This window comes from Perca fluviatilis, chromosome 6, assembly GCF_010015445.1.
Source record: "Perca fluviatilis chromosome 6, GENO_Pfluv_1.0, whole genome shotgun sequence".
Classification (NCBI taxonomy): domain Eukaryota; kingdom Metazoa; phylum Chordata; class Actinopteri; order Perciformes; family Percidae; genus Perca; species Perca fluviatilis.
Genome location: NC_053117.1, coordinates 37,018,614 through 37,038,087, shown reverse-complemented (window position 1 = coordinate 37,038,087; position 19,474 = coordinate 37,018,614). Strand labels below are relative to the sequence as shown.

The following is a 19,474-nucleotide window of genomic DNA, read 5'->3' as shown; positions in this document are numbered from 1 at the left end:
AAGTGAAGAAAATATGTATTTATTTGGGAAAATAAAAAAAATTATAATTTCATATACTTTTTGTCATGGCCATATTACATTTAAGTCCCACTGAAAGTCTGTGCAAAATGATCAGTCAGACGTGATATATAAAAGATTTATTCAAAGTGCGACCCTAGGACATTAAAAAGGATTCTTAGAGATTATCCAGCATTATAACTGTTACACTATACATTAAGAGCCATAGACCCACCCATCAATGGTTCTTTCAATCTAAGATGTGAGATAAAGTCCACGTTTAATCAAAGTTGGAGTCCAGCTCATTAACCATCATTACAACAATAAGAAATATCACAATGAGCCATAGAGCCACCTATCAATAGCTCTCTCATTGGCTAATGCATCTTTTTGCCAATCCACATGCCACCTGAGGTTAGCAATGACCTGGCTGTAGTTTCTCCCCAAACTGTGGCGCCAGGCACCAAATTCTTTTTTATTATAGAGATGGACAGTTGTAGAGACTTTTGGATAGTCCACAATACTACGCAGTAGCTTGTCCAGATGTGCCTGCACATCTGGGAATTTGAGAGCTACATTATGAAGTTCTTCCTTGTCAAGTGTTACATCTGCAAAATACAGAGTACAGAAAAATCAAAGGGTGCAACAGTTTTATGATTGTTTATTTTTTACTTGAAAGCATATGAGGAATGGTTGATTAAAGTTTATTTGCTGAAGCTAGGAACTCACCAAAAAGCTGCGGTTGGACACTCAGGCCATCTGCATAGGCAATATATTTCCACCGGCCACTTCTCAGCATGTAAGTAGAGGCATTGACATTACAACCATGATATTCACTCAGAACCCAGTCTGGATGTTGCTTCTTGGAAAAAGCGCTGGTGTTGGATAGCAGAGGAAGGAGCGAGTGGCCACTGAGAATACCTACTGGTAAAATACCAGCAATGTCTGCAAAATACACAAGTGTGTTACATCAAGTTAAAACACTAAAACCAAAACCTACCATTTATTTTGTTGTTTTTACAGACAGCAGACAGTTCAAATTCCTCCACATCTTGAACTTTTATTCTACTCTTCTTAACATTTTTAAAAGACTACTTCTGTCTACTTTCTTACCCAGCACAGTGGGATAGAGATCAACCAAGGACACAAGCTGGTCGACCTGCAGGCCAGACTTCAGCCCAGGCCCCATGATCAGCAGGGGAACATGGGAACTGCCTTCAAACATTGACATCTTGTAGAACTGCCGGTGCTCCATGGCTAGCTCTCCGTGGTCGGCCGTGAAGATCACAACAGTGTTGTTAAGCAGCTCGGTCTCTCTCAGAGCTGAAATCACCTGGCCTGGGGAGACAGAGTAAGCATTGCTTAATTCAAAGACATTATTCAAACAGCAGTGGCAGAATAAAGTGTCAGTAAACAGGATCTCACTGCTCACCAAGCTCTAGAGATGTACTACTATAGAAACAATATATGCATATCACATTGTTGTACCTATAAAAAGCAGTTACTATATTGCTAGGTCTTTATTTATTCGGGGAAATTTCACTCACTGAGAATAATTAAGTTAAAGTAGCCAACTGTAATTTGTAACAGGCTACACTGAATCAACACTAATACTGCTAAAGATATTCAGTGCAATCTGCATTGTAAATGTGATATATTAGTAGTGGTGGAAGAAGTATTCAGATCCTTTACTTAAGTAAACGTACCAATATCACACTTTAAAAACACTCTGTTACAAGTAAAAGGCTGGCATTGAAAATGTTACTCCCTTTCCTTTATTGTGTTATATATCTTTTTGTGCACGTTATAGGTTTACAAAGTGAAAAAGCCCAAAGTCCCCCCCAAAGGGACTTACCATCTCCAACAGAAAACACTGTTCACAAACTGCTCCAAACAGCTCTACTGTAGTCCAGCCTTTACTTCAGAGACAGACGTGCGTCACTTTGTAACACACGTTATGATGCTCGCCTAGCTGCTAGCGTGGCACGCCCTCATACTCTGCTTCTGACTGGCTAGTAGTCCTTACCTAGCTACTGCGCATGTGCGACTCCCGACTCCCACCTCTAAATACAATTATGAACCTGAAAATGAGCATAATATGAGCACGTTAAAGTATTAAAAGTAAAAGTACTGAATGCAGAAAAATCCTCACATTTTACAAACTGGAAACGATCCAAACAGTTCTGTCAATCAACTAAGTGATTAATCAGCTAATCATTTCAGCTGGACTTGTAGGCCGTTATAATAAAATCGTATTTTATAAACTACTATGTGTTTTTTGTGCAAAAATCTTTATTTGTAAAGTAACTAAAGCTGTCAGATGAATGTAGTGGCGTAGAAAGTACAATATTTCTGTCTGAAATGTAGCGGAGTAGAAAGTGGCATGGAAAGAGAAGACTCAAGTAAAGTACAAGTACCTCAAATTTGTACTTAAGTACAGTACTTGAGTAAATGTATTCAGTTACATTCCACCACTGTATATTAGTATTACTGATATGCCTAAAATCTAGCTACCTGCCGTTCCCAGTTATGCTACGCCTTGTTTTATAGCCAGAGTGGTATGCTGGCTGTGCTGACTGTTAAACAAAGTCTCTCTCTCCAACTTACTTTACTAAAGTTTTTTTTTTTTTTTTTTTTACATGTTTGGATCTGTAGACATTAACAAAAACTGCTCCTGCTGCTTCATTAGTTATCATGGCAACAGAGTTTGGTGTGAACTTGAGCCCTCTTTGGGAGTCCGAAAAGACGAGGGTCAAACCCACTGCCTCCCGCTTAGAGAGTCCGTCCCCTGGTGAGCTACTGCCATCGACTCACCCAGCATGGCATCTGCTTCGGCACACATGGCATAATAAAAGGCCCTTATCCTTTTGACTTCCTCCTCAGCGAAATCACCACTGCAGTTTTTGGTGAAGGTGGAGTAGTAGTCCACAGGGTGCATGGCAGCAAAGGGCAGCCACTTAGGAATAGTGATGAGCTCAGAAGACACCTGTGTGTGTAAAATCAGAATCAGAAAAAGATTTATTGCCAGGTAAGTAGCACATATTAGGAATTTGCCTTGGTTGACGGTGCATACGTAAAAACATATTTAAACATGAATATGAAATAAAGAAACAATAACTACAGAAACAAATAACGCATGCATATAAACTATGTCTTACGCCCCGATCTAGGAGTGTCGGAGCGTAATAAACATAAAAAAGGAAACGGAGGAATGGAGATTGAAATAACAAAGCAATGTATTGCTTTAACATGAAACGATGTAATTTCACAAAGACAACCAAACACAAACAATCTTATCTTACGAAATATCTTAATAATTATCTACTGGAAGCTTCCCTTCAGGGTGAATCAATGCCAAAATAATAAACAGAAAACCACCTATTCTCCTATAGGCCTATGACATTAAGGAAGAAAAAAAAATAAGAACTTAGAGGGGAACTACCGTTTTTTTTAAAACCTGGACCCTATTTTCCTGTTTTTATGTCTAAGTGACTGATGGGAACAACGATCTTTGACATTGGTCTAGTATTAAGTGAGATCGCTGCAGTCGGCAAAACAAGCTACAATGTAAGTTAATAAGGCAATTGTCCAGCTTGTATTTATCTTCACAAAAGTTTTTGCCACTGACAGACTCAGATTATTATTCTAAGTGTCTGACAACATTATGGAAAGGATCCCTACAGAGATAGACCTTTTAAACCTCTTTAAGACCTTTCGGTTTTCTTTTGTTTCTGTCGACTTTGAATGAAGTGTATTTTATGATGCTAAAATTACTGTTTATTTACAGTCTGGTGGGTTTAGTGAACGCAATTTTACGGTTTTTTTTGTTTAAAAAAAGGATCTTACTCTTTAACAGAAAGGTCGACCTCCTTAGAAATCCTTTCCATAATGTTGTCAGACAGACACTCATAATATTAATCTGAGCCTTTAAGTGGCAAAATGAGCACTTTTGTGAAGGTAAACACAAGCTGGACAATTGCCCTATTAACTTACATTGTAGCTTGTTTCGCCGACTGACGACTGCAGCGATCTCACCTTATACTGGACCAATGTCAAAGATTGTTGTTCCCATTAGTCACTTAGACACAAAAACATAGAAAAAAATAGGGTCCAGGTTGAAAAAAACGGTAGTTACCCTTTAAGACTTTATAGTGATTCATAGATTTATATAAAAACATATGATGTGATTCTGCAATAATGGAGAGAAAACATTCCAGAAACAGGGAAAGAAAAGCCCTGCCTTTTTCAGCCAGTATGGTGAGGTGAGGAAGGTGGATCCTCCTGCGGTGGGCCCCAGGGACTCGGTTTTATAAGGGTGAGGTAAATTGAGGCCGAGATAAAGAGCGAAGGGCTGGTGCGAGGATCCAGCTCTCTGGTGGATCCACTGTGCAGCCTTGTCTGTGTTTTCCCAGTCTTTTCTCATGACCCTTACTGTTGACATGTTCCCAGCGAGTTGTGTAACAGGCCGGCCCTCTTGGCGCAGGAGGAGCTGAACATCTCGTGTCCAGGCCTCAACTCGATTACTGCAGAAGTTGCACAAACACACACAAATACCAACAACATGCAGGCAGGGACACAGAAAAATGGGAAGTGGAAGAAACATGTGAGGACAAGCATCCAAAAAGATGATTCACACCGTTCTGAAAAATAGCTGCCCACATACACACTATGCCATTAGGGCTGGGCGATAATTCAATATGATGATTTATCGTCTTCCAATGGAATCATATCGTGATGAAATCATATATTGAGATATCGTGATATACAAATTATTTTGAGGGAATATCATTTGAAGAATTGCAGATTTGTTTTAACAGCACACTACTTTTATACATGTCAACAAAGTCAGTATATAGCTGGAAAAACAATATTTTTTCTCTCTCATCATTGATGATTATTTATATAAAATCTCATTGGAAAAATATTTTGTGAATGCACCATTTGTCAACTCTACAATATCGTCACAATATCGATATCGATGTATTTGGTCAAGAATGTGGTGAGATCTGATTTTCTCCATATAGCCAAGCCCTATATCCCATTACTTATTATTATTTATACAGTAAGTCACTAACACTTCTTTTGTGTGTATGGTGTGTAAGGGTGATTATTGATCTTAGTTTGGTGAATAGTAGTCTCGCTTTGCCAGACCTTCCTCAACAGCGCTGTAAAGGAAGGTCTGGCGAGTCCACACAGCATTCCGGGATGGGAGAAAAATGCGCTCTGGTTTATTGGCATTTCTTTAAACCAATCATAATCGTCATGGGCTGTGCTAAGCTCCGCACAGCGCCACTGCAAAATAGCCTCGGGAAGGAACTCGTTTTGGTGGAACATGTGTACGTTCAAAAGTTGTTTTAGTCGTGCAACAGAAAACTCAGATTGGACAGATAGTCTAGCTAGCTGTCTGGATTTACCCTGCAGAGATCTGAGGAGTAGTTAACCATAATCCTCAGAAATCCACCGAAGCTTAAAATTCCCACACAAAGAGCGGAAGGAAACGGACATTGGCGAAAAGACATGCATCCAGCGGAATTTCCCGCGGCACCGGAGCAATCCCGGAAGTGGAACGTCGCGGATATATATGTGAATAGTGATGAGAGAATGTGTTTCCTTCTCTTACACCGCACTTATCTGTCTGCCTACCTAACAGAGTGACTCCCTGAGGTGTAGTCCAGCTTGCCCATCGACTTGGTAAGATATCCATTCGCCTCCAGCAAATCCATCCATGTTGTTGCGTTGGCATCCAGGCACTTGTAGTTGTTCCATGACTGAGTGAGGTGAACAAACTGACCGCTCCACATTGCTGCGGAACAAAGATTAAATAGTTGAAATTGGGGCTGGACGATTAATCGGAAATGTATCGACATCGAAATTCTGAAGCTGTTATCGACGTATTTTTCCCATGACGATAATTTTGACAATTTATTCCTGTTGATAGGCCTACTTTCTCCTTAAAAACATTCCTCCGCGTGTGTAGTCACGTGACTTTGCCCGGACCAGTCAGCCGCATGGGAAGGATAATGGAGGATAACGCAAACACAGAGTCCGAGTCAACTGAGCAACCTGTGCAGTGTCCGTCGTCTGGAAACATTTGGGCTTTAGAAAAGATGATTTAGAACAGCGCGATTAATTATCGTTCATTTATCGTTATCGAGGTAAAATGTGCCATTAATCGTGATTTCGTTTTTAGGTCATATCGCGCAGCCCTTGTTGAAATGCATGTACTACTCCACCATTATTACCATCTCAATTACCACAGTATCTTTGTCCCCAGTGCCTTTTATCATTACCTTTTATCTTTTATTCGGATCCCCATTAGCTGCTAACAATGTAGCAGCTACTCTTCCTGGGGTCCACATGAAAACAATCACAACATATACATAAAAATACCATACATATAAGTTTACATACACTTAAAACAAGACATATCATTGCCTACATGTTTAGTAAATTAGTGTCAAATAAAATAACGTCACATTCCGACAATAATAGCCCATCATAGTTAGATCTAACTATAGTCTCTACGGTCTCTCACATAATTTATCTTGTAGTACAGACAAATTGGCTGTTTACTAAAACTGCCAACCTCTTGTCTACTCTGAGCCACGAGAGACTGGCATGCACACTCTCTGTACTCAGCCTGGCACCTGATGGACATGCCAGTGCAAGTTTTGCTGCTTTATTTTAAGCTATTTTTTAGTGGGTAACTTACCTGCTCTTGAGGGGCAGCAGATGGGTGAGTTGGTGTAAGCGCTGAGGAAGGTAGTGCCGAGCTCCCTGAGGTAGTTCACATATGGCAGCAGCACAACTTTGCGGCCAGGATCAAAGGTCAATCGCCCATCCTTCAGAAAGAGGGAAACTGACATTCTGACACAAAGCCACGGAGCTACACGGTCAAACAAGGATTAAATGTGAAGAAATAAAGCATCTCTGTACCAAAGTCAAAGTATCTTTATTGTCAAATTGGTTTGCAGCAATGATTCACACACAAAAATACAAAAACACTGATGGACAACACCAAAAACACAGTTTACAGAGTGGTTCAGGAGGTTTTACAGCATCATGGTAATTAAGTAAGCAGACAATGTAAGCAATTTGTGCACATGAGCAATCTGGGCAATATAACCAGTTTGTGCAAATGAGCAATCTGTGCAAATAGCTTTCCAAAGACAACATGTTTGGTGTTTAATACTGAGCTACTGTCCTGTCCTCTAGTGGTGCGTTAGCCTAAAAGAAATAAACAAAAGCTAATGCTGTTGTGGCAGTTACTACGCATTAGGAAAGCACCGTACCGTAACATAATTCATACTTACAAATGCATCACTCATCACCATCACAATGTTGGGTCTGGTTCCATTTTGGCACAAACTGTGTCCATACATTTGAAACAGTAATATCAAAGATAACACTTCTGCATTCATGACAGCGTTTCGGCTCTCTTTTTAAAAATGTGTTAGTTTGCTGTCGTAAAAGAAGAGATTTGTCTGGACTGGGTGAGATTTAATCAAAGTAGACATTCAACAAGTGATCGAGTCTGAGGAACTCGATATACACATCCTGGTTACGCTTTCAAAATAAGAGTTTTCTTGTTTAATTTTTATTTAATGTAATAATTAACATGAAACTCTAGAGGGCAGCATTCATCTGTTAACAAAACATCTAGTGAATGCTGCACAATTTTGTTGAGTTGGCACTGTAATGACTACAGCTATGTACTGTTGGCCATTGTATAGTATCACCAAGATGTGTGTCTATATGTTTGTGAGAAACCATCTAGTTAGGGTGGGTAATAGATGTTGAAATGGAATATCACCTCATATGAATGCACTTTTTAAATTATAGGAGCTAACATGAAATATGATTTGGTTATTACTTTTTTTAATGATGGGTTTTAATCAAACGCCATCCAATTGTTCACATGCACAAAATAATTCTACAGCTACAAAACTTTAAAGGTCCCATGGCATGAAAATTTCACTTTATGAGGTTTTTTAACATTAATATGAGTTCCCCCAGCCTGCCTATGGTCCCCCAGTGGCTAGAAATGGTGATAGGTGTAAACCGAGCCCTGGGTATCCTGCTCTGCCTTTGAGAAAATGAAAGCTCAGATGGGCCGATCTGGAATCTTCTCCTTATGAGGTCATAAGGAGCAAGGTTCGCTACTCTCTCTCGCTTTGCCCACCCAGAGAATTTGGCCAACCCATGAGAGAGAGAGACATCATGGCTTTCAAATGAGCAAAGTGGCAGTTGGTCAAGGCCACACCCCCACCCTCCACCTTGCCCCCTCTCCTCCTCAATAGCTACAGACACAGAAATGGCACATCCTAAGGAAAGCTCATTGTGGGACTGGCTCTAGTGGCTGTAATTCTGCACCAAGGCTAAATTTCAGGAAAGAGACTTCAGATACAGTATTAGGGGACCACTAAGGTCTATATAAAAGAGACTTCAGATACAGTATTAGGGGACCACTAAGGTCTATATAAAAGAGACTTCAGATACAGTATTAGGGGACCACTAAGGTCTATATAAAAGAGACTTCAGATACAGTATTAGGGGACCACTAAGGCCTATATAAAAGATAATTCAGATACAGTATTAGGGGACCACTAAGGTCTATATAAAAAGAACTCAGATACAGTATTAGGGGACCACTAAGGTCTATATTAAAGAGACTTCATATACAGTATTAGGGGACCACTAAGGCCTATATAAAGAGACTTCAGATACAGTATTAGGGGACCACTAAGGTCTATATAAAAGAGACTTCAGATACAGTATTAGGGGACCACTAAGGTCTATATAAAAGAGACTTCAGATACAGTGTCGGGGACCACTAAGGCCTATATAAAAGAGACTTCAGATACAGTATTAGGGGACCACTAAGGTCTATATAAAAGAGACTTCAGATACAGTATTAGGGGACCACTAAGGTCTATATAAAAGAGACTTCATATACAGTATTAGGGGACCACTAAGGCCTATATAAAGAGACTTCAGATACAGTATTAGGGGACCACTAAGGCCTATATAAAAGAGACTTCAGATACAGTATTAGGGGACCACTAAGGTCTATATAAAAGAGACTTCAGATACAGTATTAGGGGACCACTAAGGCCTATATAAAAGAGACTTCAGATACAGTATTAGGGGACCACTAAGGCCTATATAAAAGAGACTTCAGATACAGTATTAGGGGACCACTAAGGCCTATATAAAAGCATCCAAAGAGCACCATGTCATGGGACCTTTAAAAAAAGAATGACCCTTATTTGATCCCATAATCCAATAGCGTTGCTCGCTGCTGGTCTTACAACCATGGACCTGTACAGATACACCCACTTCCTGTGATTTTCAATGCTCATTATACAGCGAATTGTATTGCTAAATTGATGTGGCACCTGGTAAATAATCGCAATGAATTTTGAATTGAAAGTTTTTATTTTTTTGCAGACATGAATGTTTGTTGGAAACGATGCACAATGAGTTACAGTGCTGTTCAACAGGTGATGCTGCAGCTCGTCTTTAGAAGCCCTGATGGCCACCAGATGGCGTTTTGAGCCTCAGAGTTGTTTTTCTGTAAACTGTGAGTTCAACACAATGAGAAATCACCAACCCCCCAACCCCCACCCCCTACTGTATGTGCATGGATCATTTTAATCTTAATACAAAAGTGTATATGTGGTAGATGAAAGCTATCATATAGGAAGCTTTTTGGGAAGTCTGCTCCCCTCTTAAATCCAGGGGAAATAGACAATTCTACATGGTCCATGCTGCAGGCATCATGCAAGACTCAGCTCTGTTGTTTTCTGTTCATTGCACATGGATATAGAGGTTGCAGTGTGCCTGGATATCAGCAACCACATGTGTGGGTTATATCACAGAAGCTGCAGTTCTGCAAAAGATTCTCATGTGATGTAACATATACATTATAACATTATAAATGGTTATCATATAATCACATATTACAAAGAGTGAACATTTGTATTTTCATTTGTTTCTTGAGCATTCAGCAAACATCAAATATGCTCCTTACATATATTGATCTCTGATTGAAAAGCCTGGAAATACATTTTCGGGGGTAGGTGTATTCGTTTACTTTAAATATAACAATTGACCTGTAAAATCTCACTTATGAAACTTCTGTGGTGAACACTTCTTTGTGCAGTCTTTCAGCTGTTTGACCAAACTTGTCATCTGGCTCAGAGCCACACTTCCAGAAGGCGGAAGGAGGGGGCAGCCAAAGCCCTGCGCATGCGCTCAAGGTTGTTTTTCACACAGCCCGTCGCTTAAAGTGAGCTGAGCTACGGGGGTTTCCTTGTCTTTGACTGGAGACCAACTAGCAGAGAGGAGGATGATAACAGCATCCCTTTGCTGTTATTCAGCAATCACACATCTCAATGAACTGCTCGCACAGAAACCACTGATCGTGCCTACTGCTGCTTGCAGGGCAGAGATACTGATCAGTGTCTAAAGACTGCATCCCCCCTTTTTTTTTTCTTATGAAATTATTTTTTCATAGACTCTTTTTTTTTATTTCGAGGTCTCTGTAGCCTATCTTTCCACCATGGTGCTAGGAAAGGTAAAGAGCTTCACAGTAAGCTACGACTGTCTCAATGACAGCAATGTCCCCGTCTTCTCCAGCGGGGACTGCGTCTCAGGGAGGGTGATCATCGAAGTCACCGGAGAAATCCGCGTCAAATCTCTCAAAATCCACGCGAAAGGATTTGCTAAAGTTCGGTGGACCGAATCGAGAAATGCTGGATCCAACACCGCCTACACGCAAAACTACACAGAAGAAGTGGAATATCTGAATCACAAAGATATCTTGATTGGGCACGAGAGAGGTAAGAGTTTGGCTTTTATTGTTTAAGCTCAAGTTTGAGAGAAACTGACTGCAAGATGCTCCTTGTGCTGGCCGAGGACTGTTTTCTGGAGGATGCTGGTGCTCTGAATGTCAGAAACAAGTCTTAATAACGTAATGCTAAAGTCCTACACTTGAATAATTGGATAGCTTTTTATATAGCTTCTTAATGTGACGGTGTTTGTATAATATGTAGTTGTGATATTAGCATAGAGCTCCATCGCTACTTGTTTGTGTGTCATGGTGTCAGAATGAATGACAGCAGCTTGGGCATCTGTGTTTTTCATAGTTTTTCCAAGTATAAAACGAGAATTATACCATTTTTTGAAACACAGGTCGATAGAGTAATGACTTGCAGTGATGTGTCGCAGCTTTGTTGGACGTTTCCAATGCAGAAACTCATCATATCTGGCGTTTCTTTGTAGCTTTTCTTAAGTTTCCACCCATTGTTCAAAGCGGTTCAATCCTGTTCAGAAAACTGGACCGGGGGAGGGCGGAGCAAAGCGCATGCCCGTGTGTCATTGGCTGTGGTGCTCATGTGTGGCCAATGACATCATTCTTTTGCAGAGAGTGACAGAAAAATTCTGCAACTTTTTAATTAAGAAAACACCTGCAAAACAGAACGAGACGATAGTTTTAATTCAAAAAATATATTAAACGATGCAAAGCTGATACTTCGTTTCCGTTCTTCATCCATTAAATGTTTCCTCTGCAAATATGTGCTTTGCTGGAATATAATATGACGTTGCATTGGGGTTTATTGTCAGCAGCTTTGTGCTTCAGACATATTGGCGTGACTTTATCCGCAGGATGGTTGTTTTTGATAGTAAAACGAAGTACCTATCGTGAGTGTGTGTGTCTTTTTTAATGGTCTGGGTTTAGCTTGGTGTTTTCGTCCATCTGCAACATATTCACTTTTCTTATAAAAGACAAATAGTTTCTGGTCCACTCTGCAGCAGCCCTCTAGGTGTATGCATGTAAACTGGGTTTGGCAAACTCTTATTTCGCTCGACTGTCAGGCATTTTGTCATTTCCATGCAAATTGGTCATTATCAGAAGGGCTCTGGAGTTTTGAATTGAGATACATTGTTTCAAACAAACGTTTTGCTACGTCGTTAACAAAAATAATCGGATAATACTTCGACTGAAGCTACATTTCGCTATAATGTCCCTGTGATGCTGAAGTGAATAAAACAGTGGAAACCTGCGGTGGTTGGTGGCCTGGACTCAGGAGAGCAGCAGGCTCGTTAGTAGCATAGTGGGTAGTAGTGACTGTAGGTAGTAGTGACTGCGGTGTCGCACAGCGAATGCGTAATGAGAGCAGAGCGGCTGTAGGAAGCTGCTTACACCGGTTTAGGCCGGTCTCCTCCTGCTTGAGTCTGCCGTTTGACTGACAGCTCCGCACTTGTTTACCACACGGCTGCTGCTCGTAGGGGGAGGGAGTGCTGAGCTGGCAGAAGCACACCCGGCCTGTCGACCCAGCTCTTCAAAAGTGCACTCTTGTTTTTCTTTTTTAATGAAATATTTTTTTTTTTTTTAATTAATAAAAAAATAAAATTAATTTATGAGCAATTTGCCGATGCGAAAATGTCCTCGCCTGTCTCCTCCCTATGGAAAAATATGCTATTTTTTATTAAGAGATAAATGGGAAAACAAGTCTGTCCTTAGTTAGTGAGACAGATTTACCCATATGATTTTATTGTTACCCCACATAGCCTAGTTTCCCCCCCATAATAGCCTTTGTATTTCAGCCGTAGCCTATATGCCACAATGGGATCCATGTGGTTCTTTGTTCATACAAAAAGCACAAACTTGCAGGCTCAGTTTCTGACCCCTCAAATCAAATCCACTTCTTTGGTGTGCTACAAGTATTAGTTTCATCTCTCAATACATAATTTTTTTTACAAACCGATATGATAGTAAAATCCGTTTATTCTCTTTTGTCTCCCCCACCCTGTGTTTTTTGGTATGACTTTCAGATGCCTTCGTAGAGAATTTTACCCAGGTATGGTATACATGTGTTTGGAATATTATCCTCCTTTTTTTCAGACGATGACAACTCGGAGGAAGGACTCACCACTATCCATTCAGGAAGACATGAGTATGCATTCAGCTTCGAGCTTCCACAGATGTAAGTGTCTAAATACTGCACTCGAGTCAGAATTTAAATATCACCAATCATTCAGCTGTAGCCTTTTTGACAGTTAACATAACCCTTTGCTCTTCTTTTTCTTCTTTCCTGTAGACCTCTGGCTACCTCTTTTGAAGGGAAACATGGCAGTGTGCGCTATTGGGTAAAGGCAGAACTCCACAGGCCATGGCTCCTGCCCATGAAGACCAAGAAGGAATTTACAGTCTTTGAGCACATTGACATCAACACTCCATTATTGCTGGTAAGTTAGTTTTTTTTAAGTTTTAACATGTCTTTCAGTTGACTGATTGTAAGGGTATCTGACTTCAGTGAGACTCAGTCATACAATCAGACATAATTGTCCCGAATATGAGCGTCAAAGTGAAAATGTTGTCTAGTTTCGACTGATTACCCAACGGATAACAGGAACATAGTAGTCTGTACATCACTATTTTTTTTTTTTTTTTTTAAAAGGTTGTGGTGGGGAAGGTGAAGAAAACAATCTCCCAGAAATTTGCTAATGCATCTGTTTTTCTTTTTTTCTTCAGTCACCACAGGCCGGCACGAAAGACAAGACGCTTTGCTGTTGGTTCTGTACCTCAGGTCCTATTTCCCTAAGTGCCAAAATTGAAAGGAAGGGATACACCCCAGGTGAGAATAAGTAAATGATTCATAATGCAACTGATAACCTTGTTAGTCATGTATTCAGCAGATAAGTTAATGGAAGTATCACACTAGATCACTGCATTCATTAGTAATAATAAATAATAAAAAAAGATTATCGTTGATAGAAATGTAGAGAAACGTCAATGAACCTCTCCTCCACCCTTTCTGACTCTGTAGGAGAGTCGATCCAGATCTTTGCCGAGATTGAGAACTGCTCTTCCCGCATGGTGGTGCCAAAGGCGGCCATCTACCAGACCCAGACCTTCTATGCCAAAGGGAAGATGAAGGAGGTCAAGCAGCTGGTGGCCAACCTGCGGGGGGAGTCTCTGTCCTCGGGCAAAACAGAGACCTGGAGTGGCAAGATGCTGAAGATCCCACCTGTCTCGCCCTCCATCCTGGACTGCAACATTATCCGAGTGGAGTACTCCCTCATGGTGAGTACTGTCGTACTGGATTTGGGCCACCCACACATTCCCATTTAGCCTAACTGCCCTATTCTTCTTTTTGTTTGCCACTTTGCCTCTGTTCAAAGATCACTGGCATAGACAAATATATGTTTATTTTCAGTTTAATGAAACGGATTAACTCACAAAGATGTAACTCCAAATCCCTTCCCCAATCGCACTCACTTACAACATAAGAAAGACCCTACTCAAAAGGAGTAGGTGATTTAAAAAAATAAAAATAAAAAAAATAAATAAAATAAATTGGAAAAGAGGCAATGCAAAGAGACAATATAGCTTGCCTTGATGACCAGTGGTGTATCGGTTCAAATTAAGTCTGCTATATAAGTCGGCAAAGGTATTCATATAGGCCAAATAGGGATGCCAAATCCCGAGAAAGATGTTATATTAATTTCTAAGGGTATACTTGAGCCTTTCAAGTGGAATACACAAATTAATTTCCTGAAGCCATCTAGCAATAAGAAGATGGGAGTCAGACTTCCATGTGATGGCTATGCACAGGACTATTGTAAGAAACTTATTTTGGATGTTTCTTAAATGTGCACTAATGGTTGTAAAGTTCCACAAATAGGTCTTTCTGACCTCATTACAATCCCCTTTGTCCTTTTTTTTTTTTTTTTTTTTTAAATCCCCATTACTCAGCCTCATTATCAGTACAGAATCAATATTTCCTTGTAAGCCAGTAACTTTCCAGGTAAAGGACTTGGCTGACTCAGCGCGCACAACCAAAGTCAAATTGCCTTGGATTGCACCAGGTGTTATCTCCACATGCTGCTAAGAGCATTAGCCCAGGATATCTTTGGTAACCCCTGCCTTGAGGGTGCTTGTAACCTCTTTACCTTGCGAACAGACAGCTACCAGGCGCGCGCTCTAACTTGCATAAGCAACCGACCTCAAGTCATTGACCCACATATTGTTGAACGACTGCACAACCCATTTAGCCCAGACTAGCATGGATTTGTCTTATTTTATAGAGAATTAAAAAGCGGTTTGATTTCATCCCCAATTCATAAAATAAAGAGAGCTTTTTATTTACTACATTGTAGTACATGTATTATACCTCACAACACAAAGACTTGCGTACAGAGCCTAATTAAATGGAAAGATTATAGAAGGCATCCAAAATTTTCCGGGCCTCCTCCAAATGGATACTTTATTTGGTAAATAAACACAATTACTTTTAACTGCCACATGATTATTATGCTAATTTATTTACTTATTTAGGTATTTTAATGCATCTAATTTCGGCTGATTTGAAGGGTAAAAAAAATTGTGTAAAGCCACTCTTTGTTGTTTTCTTTTATCTTTTTCTTATTTATTTTTTTCTGCTTTGCTGCACCCGAAAGCTAGCCTGGATGCCAGCCGAACTTAGCCCCGCCCACAAAATTCGAGGTCAGGAAGTTCATATTCTGACTAGAATCTGAGTATGACCACGTCAGGCTACCCGAAAGCATCCCAGGAAAGTGTTAGTGTATCCGTTATGGCTAGCTAACATACGGAACCGGAAACACATTACCCGCGATAGGAGTTTTTGTTACTTTACTGTACTTAAAAAAAAATTTGAAAATAAAATAAACAATATAACAAAACCTACAAGTTTAGATGAAGTGGTAGATTGGAAATTTACATTTTTAAATTATTTGTAAAACTATGAAAAAAATGTGTATATTTTGACTTTTCCCTAGGCACGTGCCTAGAATGGCTATGCCTAGATCAGGGCCTGCTTGCATATTCTAACTTGCCGTGTCTTCATGTGTACTCAGGTTTACGTGGACATACCTGGGGCGATAAACCTGTCCCTGAACCTGCCCCTGGTCATCGGAACCATCCCTCTCCACTCCTTCGGCTCCCGTACCTCAAGCGTCAGCAGCCAGTGCAGCATGAGCTGGCTGGGCATGGGTCTGCCTGAGAGGCCTGAAGGTAGGTTAGATCTCCCAGGTCATGATTCACATTGACAACTCTTTATTTCTGAGTATGCCTTTTTTTTAAGAATGCTAACATGTGGCTCGCTGTTCCTTTGTAGCTCCACCAAGCTATGCAGAAATTGTGACGGAAGAGCAGAGGCAGAGCAGTCTGGATGTCCCAGCAGCCCGCCAGGAGCTGGACGGCCCTCTCTTCGCCTACATTCACGAGTTCCGCTTCCAGCCTCCTCCTCTGTACTCCGAGGTAAGCACCAGATAACACGGAGCAAAGCATTTGTCCATTTATATTTCTATTAGTCGCGATTGCCAGACCTATCTCCACAGCGCTGTGGAGTAAATTCTGACTGCACCACAGATACATTCTAGGATAGGAGGAAAAAACGCTCTGGGTTGTTTGCATTTTTTATTTTAAACCAATCACAATCGTCTTGGGCGGCGCTAAGCTCCGGTCGCAGCGACGGTGGCTCTGCTAAATAGTCTCGGGAAGGAACTTGTTTTGGTGGAACATTTGCACCCCGCAAAAGAAAACTCCACATACCATATTAAATGAAGTTAACTGTTCACATAACACAGTAACGTGGGCTATTTAAACTAGCTGATACATGGTTAAACAGCATTTGCTCTAACCAGTGCATCGCCGCGTGTAATTCGTCCACAGCAACGTCCAGAATAAATGCCCTAAACGTTCTTTGTAAATCTTTACAATCATTCCCCGAAAGAACCAAGCAGGCCCGACTTGTTGAACGATTCCAAATTGACTTCAAATCTTTCCATTTTCAGCGTGTAGCTTGCTAGCTCGAACATTGTTGTCGTTTCCCGTAGCGTCCGGACTTCCTGCGCGTGAGCCATGCGCCGGATGTCAGGAAATGTACTCCCCGTTGATCCAGACTACATTTCTGTTACAGACTAAATGAAATCAGCTCTGGGTTACAAATATAAAACCCCCTTTTCTTTTTCTCTTGTCCTCTCCACTCCAGATCGATCCTAACCCAGAACATGCCAGACGTACCGAGGAGCGCCGGCTCGACGCCTGTCCATCGCGCTGAAGAGTTTCCCCGAAATTCCCCCCCCTCACCGACTCGGGGGATCTCTAAAGAAACCTTCTCGCGAAGGCTCTGCTTTGTTTCTTTTTCTCCGACAACTATGTTCGCGGAACACTGTCGACATCGAGAGGAAAAACAAAGTATCCAACCAACCAACCAACCGACAAAGACTTGGACGCACACACACCCACAGTTGGGTTGGGTTGGACAAACCTGTTCCTGCCTTCCCTCAGCGAAAGAAACAGGAGTCACTAGTTTGGTGCATCGCTTCCTTCCTGTGTCGGGCCGGCTGAGCGTGGGATTCATACAGACGAACACATATTCAGTCTGTATGAAACCACCCCCCCCCCTCCCCCCCCTACTGGTAGTATTGACAATGACGATAAAGAATCAGCCCGGCTCGGCCCCGCCATGCTCCTCCTTTTTAACCTCGATTCTTCTTGATTCTTCTGTACTCATGGCACATAAGGACATGGCTCCTCCCACAAATGGCAGAACTAATCATGTCCCGACTTCAGCAGAATCACTGAAAGAGAGAGAAGAAAAAAAAAAACGGGACGAAGACAGGAAAATGACAACGCCGTTCTAACCACCATAGTCTGTCTGCCTGTATGAATGAATGAATGAAAGCATTCAGCGGCAGCAGTCAACGGAGCAAAAACACTAGATCCTCCTGCCTCATTTTGGATTTTTGTTTTGCACATTTTATTCTTTACCTGAGTTGTGTGGCTCTGTTTAGTGAGAATTGAGAAAAGAAAAAAAAAAAAAAAAAAAAAGAAGAAAAAAAACAAACATCATTAATAGTTTGGTTCCAGTCTTGTAATGCGCCAGACTAAGAATATGAGTAGGCTTGAGTTTTACGCCTTTTCATCTGCATAACTTTGAGCAACGCTGAGAACAGGATTTGATTTTTGGAGAAAAAAAAGAAAGAAGATTGACAAAAAGGACAAGAACAATGCACTGAGTTTGTGTGAGACTTTTCTTTTTCCTCCTTATTATTTTCCTTGGTGAATTATAACGACTAGACTGGACTTTTACAACAACTGCAGCACACTATCTCCATCTGGAAGCTCTTTAAGATGTTGCCTCCTCAGCTTGGATCCAAGTGTGGCTGTGGCTTCCCTCCTCTTTTAGTTTAGTTGTGTTATTCTGTTTCTGTGTTTAGCTCCAATCATAGAATAGCTTGTAGCTTTTTTGTTGTTGTTGAGATTGCGCTGGATTTGGACTAGGAGGGTTGCAGACCTGCATTTGCCACTCAATTTGTGTGTGTGTGTGTGTGTGTGTGTGTGTGTGTGTGTGTGTGTGTGTGTGTGTGTGTGTGTGTGTGTGTGTGTGTGTGTGTGTGTGTGTGTGTGTGTGTGTGTGTGTGTGTGTGTGTGTGTGTGTGTGTGTGTGTGTGTGTGTGTGTGTGTGTGTGTGTGTGTGTGTGTGTGTGTGTGTGTGTGTGTGTGTGTGTGTGGTACATTGTGGAGGGACTCTCCTCACCTTAATTACCTGCAGCCCCTCTATTCCCAATCTCAGGGCAAGCCAGGCTTGCATAACTGCCCAAAAAGCACTGTCTCAGGTGGTCGTCTCACTTGCCAAACGCTTGGAGAGAAAAAAAAATTAAAAGAGAAAAAAATGTTATAGGCTTTCTTTTAAATTGCACTTTTAAAAATATTTTTTTTTTCTTTTTCTTTTTTTTTTTTACTACCATAATGAGAGAATAGACCTGCAGAGAAGCAAGGCAGCTTTCTGAGATGAATCACATTCCCTTTCTGTCCTGCTGCACTTGCCCAGTTCATCCAACCAACAGTTAGATTGTCTTTACCAGACCAGTGAAGCCAGAATGCTAGCTATAAAAAAAAAAAAAAACAAGGAAAAAGAGGAATGACACTGCTTCTGTGTTAAAGGATCAAACCCAGCACAAATGAGAAGCTGGGGACGTTGCTAAACCTCTGTTCAGACTGGTCAGAACAAGTAGTAGTAGGTTGACATGAGTAATACATTGGTTTTCGAACTCATTCAACACAAAAGACCAGCTGCAACAGAGGTTTGACATAGTCAGGAAAAAAGAAAAGAAGCACCTTTTTTGATAATAAAAAAAATAAATAAAAAAGAAGCATTCAATGGTGAAGGTCTGGAGAAAAACCACTTGGTACTAACCGTGTTCTAGTAGAGGATTTTGCAGTAAAGCAGCGTTGTGTAGGACAGTAATGCATTTAATTTTTTTTTGTTTAAGATTAGTGACTCGTTTACATATTAAACGTAGCTGACACAAGTGTGTGTGTGTGTGTGTGTGTGTGTGTTTTTTTTGTTTGTGTGTGTGTGTGTGTGTGTGTGTGTGTGTGTGTGTGTGTGTGTGTGTGTGTGTGTGTGTGTGTGTGTGTGTGTGTGTGTGTGTGTGTGTG

General features: G+C 40.9%; 2 protein-coding genes across 2 annotated transcripts; one reads left to right on the top strand and one right to left on the bottom strand.

The window, feature by feature from the left end:
* Window positions 1–122: 122 nt before the first annotated feature.
* arsk (arylsulfatase family, member K) lies at window positions 123–7,547 on the bottom strand. The gene is made up of 8 exons (XM_039802193.1): window positions 7,311–7,547; window positions 6,710–6,839; window positions 5,641–5,800; window positions 4,238–4,520; window positions 2,812–2,983; window positions 1,111–1,335; window positions 727–942; window positions 123–605 (listed from the first exon to the last, which is right to left on the bottom strand). Exons 1-8 carry the CDS (start codon window positions 7,416–7,418, stop codon window positions 331–333), a joined length of 1,569 nt encoding a protein of 522 aa, XP_039658127.1. The 5' UTR covers window positions 7,419–7,547; the 3' UTR covers window positions 123–330.
* A 2,747-nt stretch (window positions 7,548–10,294) lies between these two features.
* arrdc3a (arrestin domain containing 3a) lies at window positions 10,295–18,948 on the top strand. The gene is made up of 8 exons (XM_039802190.1): window positions 10,295–10,841; window positions 12,908–12,989; window positions 13,104–13,251; window positions 13,538–13,640; window positions 13,833–14,089; window positions 15,883–16,039; window positions 16,143–16,285; window positions 17,019–18,948. Exons 1-8 carry the CDS (start codon window positions 10,562–10,564, stop codon window positions 17,085–17,087), a joined length of 1,239 nt encoding a protein of 412 aa, XP_039658124.1. The 5' UTR covers window positions 10,295–10,561; the 3' UTR covers window positions 17,088–18,948.
* The last annotated feature ends 526 nt before the right edge of the window (window positions 18,949–19,474 follow it).